Below are 10894 nucleotides of genomic sequence, written 5' to 3'. Positions count from 1 at the left end.
CCACTTCATCCTATAGTTGTCTTTTTTCTTTTTCCTTTCTAATCTAATCTTCTGCCCCTTAATTTTAAAGGAGTTAGGTCGGAATTTATTTTGTTCCAATTAAATCAAATCACGTATGCGGAAGCACGGATGGACGCACGCACGGAAAACACGCAAGTCTCGTCCGGTACCGTGTGGCCCTCCGTTGTGGCCGATACGGGATGGAGGCCACGTGTGACGCGGCGCAAGGAGAAAATCTGCACGGCACGCGTGGTATAATTCCTTCGGCGGGAATGGAATATTCGGAGAGCCACTCCTCTCTCGCCGGCCTGGCTATACATAGGAGACTGTTTGTGCATTCCAACTTTACCCTCCACCACATCCCACTATCACTGCGCTGCCATTTTTCCCCGTTTCTTTCGTCTTTCCCACAAATACTTGCTGAGAACTGCCATTAATCGGAAAGTGCACTTAAAAATCGAAAAAATGCATCACAAGTTTCATGAAATGATTGCAGTATAGAATGCGTGTACCTTAGAATTTTTTTTGCTAACTTAAAAAAAAATTGAAGTCGAAAGTGGACTAAATAAATTAAAATTGCCTTTGTTCACACACGTAATCGTGTAGTACGTGCAAGACACGTTTCAAGGATTAACTACAATATCCTCACAAAAAAAGGATTAACCGCGATAAATATTGACTCCATGAATAATTGTGTTTAATAAAATCAATGTCATTTCTAAATTACGATTAATGTAATTAGCATGTTTTTAAAATATTGATGATGTGATGGATACATCATTGAAGCAATGTGAAACATTGGATATAGGTGGTTGGATGGCTCAAATTATTTGGATTCATCAAACTCGTGGTTTTATAAGTAGTACTTCCTTGAACTAAAACCATGGTATTTATTTTGGATCGAAGAAAAGTAAGCAAATAATTTGGCAAGGTCTAGCTTCTTGACTGTGTACGACGGAAGCAAAGCTTTAGCATCTACTACAAACAAATTTGGTGGTAAAAGTTGGCAATGCGAATTTCAACAAATTGAGGATGCATAAGTTCAAAAGTTAGTTATCAACATGTACAGTCGAAGTTAGAAAACACAAAAGAAAAGTCCATCCTTCCCCTTAACATATCATCCATCACGAACTTGTTACCAAGGTGTGTCCAAATTGATATTGTGGTTGATGGCCTAGATCATGTTGGCATAGGAGTTCCATTTATGTGGTGACGACGGACCGACGTCAAATTCGGATCGGCGGTCTTCCGCATTGTCGGATTGCGTTGGCCCGAGCCATTGGATCCAGATCATTTCCTTGCTCCAAAAGTTGATTCATACGCACAACCATCCTTCACCCTCACGCAACGCGCTCGCTTTGTCGTCCTGGTGTCCTCCCCGGCCACCACCCTAGCCTCCCATCGCATATCGCCGCCCTCACTGCAGCTCGCTGTCATCATCGACACAACAGTTTCACTCGGTTGTACTATGGCCAGTGTGTCATCGATTGCAGCAAAAAACATTCGTAGCTATCTGCGGTGTCGGTTGCAACTTATCTCCCAATGCCGGTGCGGCTCATCCCCATGCCATCCCAGCATCCGATGGCGTCGGTTGCAGCTCTCCGTCGTACTTGTTGCAGCTCATCGTCGAGCCATCGCAACAGCCATGACCACAGTTCCGGCTCGCCGCAGTGACCGTCACAGCTCGCAAGTGTGTCGCGGCTCCAGCAAGCCGCTGCCCCTATTACAGCGTCCCATAGTCGCAATTCCAGCTAGCCATGCCGCCATTGCAGCTCGCCACGGTGACCGACGCAACTCATCCCAGTCATGCTTCCAGCTAGCCGCTTCGTCGTTGCACCTCACCTGGTGACCGACACAGCTGGTACCGGTCATGGTTCTAGCATCTCCCATGGCAGGTTCCAGCACGCGGTAGCCATGGTCACCACATCATTGTCGCCCGGTTCTAGCACGCGGTGCCCGTGGTCACAACATCGTTGCCGGCCGATTCTAGCACGCGGCGCCCATGGTCAGAACATCACTGCTGGCCGGTTCCAACTGTGGCGGACGCGGTCGCAGCATCGCCGCTCACCGGTCCCAGCATGTGGCTATCTCGATTCTAGCACATGACTGTTGTATGCACCACCAATCGCAGCATCCCTCGCGCCCCACTATTGTAGTACACAACAGCCATGGTCGTAGCTCAAAGTCGTCGTGGTCTCAGCATGTGCTCGATGTGGTCGTAGCACGCGCCCGTCGTGGTTGACCATGCGGCCGCCGTAGGCCATCGCCGACGCAGCATCCACCCACCGCCATCGAAAACACCAGATCATCATCTGCAACATCTGCAGTTGCCCCCCACCTCCCTGATTGTGGTGCACGCCACGGTAGCGGGGGGTGTGCTGGTGTGGTTGAAGGGAGTCGGGTGTGTTGTGGATTGAGGGAGGGTTGTAGATGCGCTGGGTTCCAGCTGATAAGGATGAGGGCAGCAGAGAAGGACGGGACGGGTTGTAACACCCTCGATGCGGCTATATCTCCCACGTGTCGAAGCACGACTTAAAGGCATAACCGCATTGAAAGCAATGTCGCAAGTGAGGTAATCTTCGCAAACAACCCATGTAATACAAAAGGGGAAAAGATACATAGTTGGCTTACAATCGCCACTTCACACAAATACATGAGTAAAGCATTACATCAACCAGATACAATCAAGGTCCGACTACGGAACCAAAATAAAAGAAGACTACCCCAAATGCTACACAGATCCCCGATCGACCCCAACTGGGCTCCACTACTGATCAACTAGAGCGAAACAACACAAAGGACAAGATCTTCAACGAGCTCCTCCTTGAACTTGGTTGCGTCATCTGCACGGTTCAACGGCACCTGCAAGCTGGTTTTGGAAGTATCTGTGAGTCACGGGGACTCAGCAATCTCACACCCTCGCGATCAAGACTATTTAAGCTTATGGGTAAGGTAAAGGTATGAGGTGGAGCTACAGCAAGCGACTAGCATATATGGTGTCTAACATACGCAAATGAGAGCGAGAAGAGAAGGCAAAGCACGGTCGATAAAAGTAAGATCAAGAAGTGATCCTAGAACAACCTACGTCAAACATAACTCCAACACCGTGTTCACTTCCCGGACTCCGCCGAAAAGAGACCATCACGGTTACACACGCAGTTGATGTATTTTAATTAAGGTCAACTTTAGGTTTTCTACAACCGGACATTAACAAATTCCCATTTGCCCATAACCGCGGGCACGGCTTTCGAAAGTTCAAATCCTTGCAGGGGTGTCCCAACTTAGCCCATCACAAGCTCTCACGGTCAATGAAGGATATTACTTCTAGCGGGAAGACCCGATCAGGCTCGGAATCCCGGTTACAAGACATCCTCGACAATGGTAAAACAAGTCCAGCAAGACCACCCGATGCGCCGACATCCCGATAGGAGCTGCACATATCTCGTTCTCAGGGCACACCGGATAAGCTAAGCGTACGGGAGCCAACGTAACCCAAGTTGCCAAGGGACGGCCCCGCACGGTGCTCTGGGTTGGACCAACACTTAGACAAGCACTGGCCCGGGGTTTAAAAATAAAGATGACCCTCGGGATGCGCGACTCCCAAGGGAAAAAGGCTAGGTGGCGAATGGTAAAACCAAGGTTGGGCCTTGCTGGAGGAGTTTTATTCAAAGCGAACTGTCAAGGGGTTCCCATTATAACCCAACCGCGTAAGGAACGCAAAATCGGGAACATAACATATGACGGAAACTAGGGCGGCAAGAGTGGAAAACACCAGGCATAAGGCCGAGCCTTCCACTTTACCAAGTATATAGATGCATTAATTAAATAAGAGATATTGTGATATCCCAACAAGTAAACATCACAAGGAAACATCTCCATGTTCCAACAAGGAACAAACTTCAATCTTCACCTGCAACTAACAACGCTATAAGAGGGGCTGAACAAAGCGGTAACATAGCCAAACAACAGTTTGCTAGGACAAGGTGGGTTAGAGGCTTGGTTCAACAATATGGGTGCCATGATAAGCAAGTGGTAGGTATCGCAGCATAGGCATAGCAAAAGAGCGAGCATCTAGCAAGCAAAGATAGAAGTGATTTCGAGGGTATGATCATCTTGCCTGAAATCCCGCAAGGAAGAAGAACGAGTCCATGAAGAAGATACGTGGACGTAGTCGAACGGATCCTCACACACACGACGTTATCGGAACTAACCCGAAGAAGCAACACCGGAAAGAAGCAAACAACATAATAAACAACCATCACATGAACATGGCATGATGCATAACCAAGTATGATGCATGTCCGGTTTAAAGAGGCATGGCATGGCAAAGTGCACAAACAATCTACAAATTAAGTGGAGCTCATTATGCAACGGAGTTGCATATTGAAGAAAAACACCACATGACTTATTTAGTTCTCTCTCGTTTATGTACCCAACAATATTAAATGTTGTTAGCATGGCAAGAGGTGAAGCATGATGAAACTATCTAATCTAGGCAAGTTTAAATGAGGCCGGAAGTAACGAACAACAATTCCGGTAGATCCTCATGTGCATTTAGCAATTTAAAGCAAACAACAATTTTAACCATTTAAATGTTATAAACATGATGCGGATGACATGTGCAAGTTTATGCCATTTTTATTAAAAGTTGACAAGAGCATTATGAAGCATTTGTCACCGTGGTGGAAAGGAAAGGGGTGCCACGGCGACGAATACGAAAATGATGCCACGACAACATATTGATTATCCGGTAGCCCATGGGGATACTGGTGCAAAAGGAAGTGACGGGAGCGTGCAAAAGATGGTGGGGTGATCCCGGTAACCGGGTTCCCACGGGTCGACGGTGGTGCCAAGCGAGGGAAACAACTAACGTTCACGGGCAGATACAACAACCAACATGCATCTCATACAACTCATGCATACGGTCCACGAGTGGTCGTCTCGAGGTTATACCTTCGAAGCGTGCCTTTTCGGAACGGATCAAGTTCGATGCGGTGTAGGGGAAGTAGACATTCTCGGGACGTTCGTAGTGGAAGTAGTCGTTCTCGCATGCTCTAGGATCGACGGTAGAGGTTCTCGCAATCTCGACGGCAGTATTGGTACATGTTTTCCTGCAGATGTTCAGGGTCACGGCGAGGAACTTGATGCATCGTTGAACTTGGCGTCCGAGGAATCCCGCATAGTCGTACACGAGTCATAGTCGAACTTGACGGTTCTGTTACACGGTTCTTCGGAGACGGTAGTTGTTCTCGGTTCGTAGACGAACTTGACGGATCCGAGGGCTCCGGCAACGGGGTACTTGACGCAACGCCGAGTAGTCGTACGTTTTGAAGAGGAACTTGGCGTCCGAAGGTGTACTTGGCGAACAACGGTCATCGTGGAAGTAGTGGTACTTAGGTGTTTCGGTCAGCACTCGTTCGGGCATCCTTGGTCTTGCCGGTGGTGTGGGTCTCCTTGGGTCAAACAAGATGTGCAAGGCCAGATTGGCGACGGGGACTTGAAGCACGGTTCCTGCAGCGCTGGTAACGGCGAAGACGAGCGGATCCTGGTCGGCCGGCGTCGGATCCGGGCAAACGGCGGCGCGAACGGAGCCCAGGGGCGGAGGAGCTTGAGCGGCGGGACGGCGGCCTGGTGGCGTTGGCGCTCCTGCGGCAGTACATGTGAAGGAAGAGCGACGGGGAGGCATGGGCGAGGAGATGGACACCGGCAAGGCAGCTCCGTGGCAAGAGGCCAGGGCCATGGACGGCGAAGCAGCACGGCGGCACGCTCGCGGCAGGCTTCTGCAGCCACAGAAGAGGACGAGGCGGGGCGTCGAGCTCCCAGAGGTGGGCGCTGGACGTGGTCGCCAGCGATGGAGGTGGAGCAGAGGAGGCGGTCGAGGCCGGCGCTGGTCGGCGCTGCGGCGGCGTCCTGCTGGTGGCCGGCGACGTGGACATGGGGCGGCGGAGCCGTAGGTGAAGAAGCAGAGGCACAAGGAGGACCATGGCGACACGGGCGACGAAGCAGCAGCGGCGCTGGCGCCGAGCCACGCGGCGGGGAGGCGAGGAGGTGAAGAGGGATCGAGAGGGAGAGGTTGCGGGAGGAAGATGGGATCGGGGGAGATGGTGGTTCGGGCGCTGCGGCAGAGAGAGGGTGAGATCGAGAGGAGGGAGTGGCGGCGCAAGGGAGGAGAGCAGGGTGCGGGCTAGGTTAGAGGGTTAGGTGGGCCGGGGGAGTGGGCCTTGGAGCCGGCTAGGTTAGATGCAGCTGGGCCTAAATGGCCTGCTGGGCTCCATTCTCTCCCTCTCTTGATTTCTAAAAACAGAAAAAAAAAACAAAGAAGGAAAAAGGAGAAGAAAGGAGGTATTGGGGAAGAAGTAGGACACGCGTATAAATTTCCGGACCCACAAAACTGAGCTGGAACCAAGAAGATAGAAGTTGGCGCGAATGCAAGATTTAAATTCGGACTCATTTGAATATCATTCAAATGGGTTTGAATTGGGGCTAGGTTTTAGAAGTGCTCAAAAAATGTTGAGATTAAAGAAAAGAGCCTTGATAGATGGGAAAAGAATTTGGCAAAGTTAGAGAGTCCAAACCTGAAGCAGGAAAGGAAGGGATTTCTATGCACGTGTGTTGCGGTAAATTCCAAACTAATGGAATATTTTATATAGCTCCCTAAATATTGGGAGGGTATGTTTTAAAGAGAAAACACCATGTGAGTTCCCTCGATTTAAATAGATCAACGATCTATGCAATTTATTTAGTTGAGATGCAAAAGATTTATGACATGATGCAATGCGCATGATGCAAAGATGAATGCAACAAACCAACAACTCACACGACGAAAATCCGGAAACTCTGAAAGGCATCTGAAACTCCAGCCTTAGGGCGTCGCACGGGTGAGGGTAGCCTGTGTGGCCATGTGGAAAGTGAGTCACTATCGCGAGCAACTGCGTAAAACGAAGCCGATCGACCAACTCGGAACATTTTTTACAAGGAGTGCAAGACTAGTGCTCCTCTTCCTGGGGTTTGCGTGCGAAGCAGGTGTTTTTATTTATTTGAGGGAATGTGTGAAGTAGATTTTTTTTTTGAGGGAGCGTGCGAAGCAAATCATGAGATATGGGTCGTGCCACCTTATGGTTGATTGTCTTGTGCTAAAGTGGTTCCAATTCTTATGACTGCATGACGTGGTTGTGCTATCACTTAAATTTGGGATCCCAATGGACGACCGTTCTAGGGGATGATGGCAAGCGCGACCCCAGGATGACAATTTGAGTGGCTGGGGATGGCTTTTTCAAAACTGTCATGGCATTTTGTTTAAATTGTGGGATGTTCTAGGCAGAAACTACCACTGTCATATCTAAATCTGACAGCTCTGGGGCTTTTGCCAGGATTTGATACGGCGAACATCCATCAGATAACATTACGGTAAATTTGTTATTAAGAACTACTTCCTCCATTCGTTTTTATAAAACGGTTTAGACAGCTAGTTTTAAACTGTTTAGAGCTGAGCGGGCTTAAATGTCTTATACTCCGTATAAGTGAAGCAGAGGTAGTAGTAGTGGAGTATGAGTTGCTGTCACTTTGGAGTACGGGTTTGATGTGGCTTGAGAGCCTCCCCAATATATGACCAGTCTCGTGGTTGACGTTTAGCGTGACATGTAAAAGGGTTGCCATTGCCAGTTTGCCACTTCGGCTTGTGCTTGTGAACCCTGTGGCGTCAGTCTGCTCCAGACAATAAATAAAAGTGAAAGGGCATTATGGTCCAAGGGCATCGCCGTAAATACCTCTGCAAGCTTGGCTTGCCATCAGAATAAATGCAAGCCAGCCTCGCTCGAACTCCTCGAGCCACCCAGACTCTCGAGAAAAAACAGACGCCAAGAGCGGAAAGAAACGACCTCCTTCCTTCCTTCCCCAGCCATCTCCTCCTCTCCTGCCTGCGCGTGCGCATTTTCACACTAACCCCCCAATCCAACCTGCCGCGGCTCGTCGCAGATCGGCAGAGCAGTCCACCGCCTCCGCGGAGGTGTGTTCTCGCCCCGAATCCCGGTTTCTTCATCTCCCTCCTCCTTCTTCCTTACTGATTCTGCACGCCCAATCCGTAAGCTTTGTTCCCTTTGCTTCTTTGGATCGTCGGGCTGTTGGTTTGGCGCGGAGGGGTGATGGGTTTGGGGGAGGTTTGGGTTGGACCCAGGGCAGGGAGATGGGAAGGATTTTTAGTCCCTTCAGGATTCATGGGGGGAGAGAGAGAGACGATAATCAGTGGCGGAGCTATGTTGGGGCCAGGGGGGGCTGCTGCCCCCCCAGCCTTGGCTCAATTTCTGAAGAAATTTTTTTAGGGAGACTTTCGTCTAGCTCCGCCACTGACGATAATCTCTCCCGTTATTTCCTGAATTAGGTGCTTGTTCCGCTGGTGGTACTGCTCGGTAGCCGTGGATAGAGCATTTAAACAGTAAGTAATATTTTGGATTTCGAATATCCAATACTGTACTAAGTTTAGTTCCTGTGATGGAGACCCTGAAATTTTATCCGGGGATATTCAGGTCAGATCAGCCTTGCTCCCCCTACATCCACTTGGGGATCTTTTTACCTGCCCCGATTAATAGTATGGTAGATAATTGATACCTTAGAGTCACGTCTAAGTCGGTTGATTGCTAAGGAACGCATTTGCACTCAATAATAGGGGTGAATTCTGATTTGTGGTGTTGGAGATAAGAATAGTGTATCGTCAGTCCTTTGTACCCATGTGCTCTCCATGATCTAGGTCACAGATGACGTGATCATATTGTGCAGAACAAGAGCAAGATGGGTTTCCGCTTTTGGTGATCTAGTGGATGACTTGCACTTGTGATCATTGAACTGGGCTAGCCAACATATCGATCAATTTGTTTCCCAAATTGCTTCGGGATCATTAGATGTGTGAATTTTTACCATGTTTGCGTGTTAACCAAATAGCACAAAGTTGTGTTGGGATTAACGGAGTTTAAAGTTTTATAAAATGTGTTGAATTATTGGGTGCATCCATTTCCCCCATATTTGCATGGTAACCAAAATTCTACGAAGATGCGTTTGGATCAGTGATTTCTAGTTTTTTAAAGCACGATTGCTTATGGATGTTACTAACCACTAAGAGATGTATAACTTCAATTATCAATTGTAACATAGAATCGCTCCTTTTACCCATTTGTCTTACATCCTCTTTGATGCTTTCAGGTGGTGATCATTCTTTTATCAGGAGGTGTACATCTGCTTGGCCTCTGGCAGTAGCTGCAGTTACCAACAGTTGAGAGTTCTCATGGCCAAGTCTCATGAGACGACGAGTAGGAAACCTCCTGGCCTCCGGTTATTCAAAGGTGCCAAGGCTCTAAGAAATTACCAGACGCTCGTCTTGGTCCTTACATTCTTGGCATACACTTGCTTCCATATGACTCGGAAGATAACAAGCATTGTCAAGAGTGAGCTTGATCCCCAGACCAAAGTGGGGTCTGCCTGGGGACGATTGCACACACGCAACAGTCTCAACATTGGTTGGTCTCCATTTAACACCGCTGATGGTTCCACTTTGCTTGGTGAGATAGATGTCGCATTCCTTGCGGTGTATTCTCTTGGGATGTTCTTCGCCGGGCATCTTGGTGACCGCATGGACTTGAGGATTGTTCTAACAATTGGCATGATTAGCACTGCCATATTCACTGCGCTCTTTGGTGCTGGATATTGGCTAAATATTCACAACTTCTACTACTTTCTGGTCTTTCAGATGATTGCTGGCTTATTTCAATCATCTGGATGGCCTTCAGTCGTTGCAGTTGTTGGTAACTGGTTTGGGAAGAGCAAGAGGGGATTGATTATGGGTATATGGAACGCACATACTTCTATTGGAAACATATCCGGTTCGCTGCTTGCTGCATCTCTGCTGAAATTTGGATGGGGGTGGTCATTTGCCATCCCCAGCATCATCATGGCTCTTGCTGGGTTGGTGGTGTTCTTTTTCTTGCCGGTTAGTCCTGATGTAATGGAGATAGATATTGATGATGGGGAGGTAAACTCAGACAAGGATACTGCGAAGGAGCCCCTTTTGGAACCAGGCCAAGAAGTGAAACATAAGGCAATAGGATTCCTGGAGGCATGGAGGATTCTGGAGTTGCACCGTTTGCTCTCTGCCTCTTCTTCTCCAAGCTGGTTGCATACACCTTCCTGTACTGGCTACCTTTTTACATCAGCCATACACGTAAGTCTTCTTATTCATCTTTCAAATCTGTATAACATTGTTTCCTTTGGTGCTTCGGTAGCGACTCGGATGTCTGTATTTTTTTTTCTGTTATAACCTGAACCATGCTTTAAACTGTTCATTCCTGATAGACCTTTGCTTGTTTCAGCTATTGGCAACGAGTACCTCTCTGATGCGATGGCTGGCAGCTTGTCAACAGTCTTCGATGTTGGAGGTGTGTTGGGAGGAGTCCTTGCCGGTCATATCTCTGATCGCTTAAATGCACGAGCTATCACGGCCGCGAGCTTCATGTACTGTGCCATACCTGCCCTTTTCTTGTACAGAACATATGGAAGCATGTCGATGATGTCGAACATTTGCCTCATGTTCATCACTGGCATGTTTGTCAATGGTCCTTATGCCCTGATCACAACCGCAGTGTCAGCTGACCTTGGCACTCACAGCTCATTGAATGGTAATTCTCGGGCACTGGCCACTGTGACAGCAATCATCGATGGGACCGGGTCGGTTGGTGCCGCAATCGGGCCATTGCTCACAGGATACATCTCAACAGAGAGCTGGAGTGCCGTGTTCACGATGTTGATGGCAGCAGCACTTCTTGCTGGGCTCCTCTTGACACATCTTGTCTGTGCTGAGCTAAGAGGAAAGCTGTCTTCAATGTGACAAGGTTGGCGCAATGCACAAATT

The 10894-nt window shown here is 48.6% G+C and overlaps 1 protein-coding gene across 1 annotated transcript; it reads left to right on the top strand.

Moving 5' to 3' along the window:
- Positions 1–7813: 7813 nt before the first annotated feature.
- LOC125518884 (putative glycerol-3-phosphate transporter 1) lies at positions 7814–10870 on the top strand. Its single transcript, XM_048683762.1, is given in 5 exon segments — positions 7814–8005; positions 8378–8431; positions 9193–10112; positions 10115–10207; positions 10356–10870. Coding segments are annotated over 3 exon segments (1446 nt in total). The 5' UTR covers positions 7814–8005; positions 8378–8431; positions 9193–9274.
- Positions 10871–10894: the final 24 nt, after the last annotated feature.

Source organism: Triticum urartu, chromosome 7 (genome assembly GCF_003073215.2).
Source record: "Triticum urartu cultivar G1812 chromosome 7, Tu2.1, whole genome shotgun sequence".
In the NCBI taxonomy this organism is placed as follows: Eukaryota; Viridiplantae; Streptophyta; class Magnoliopsida; order Poales; family Poaceae; genus Triticum; species Triticum urartu.
This window is presented reverse-complemented; position numbering and strand designations above follow the sequence as displayed.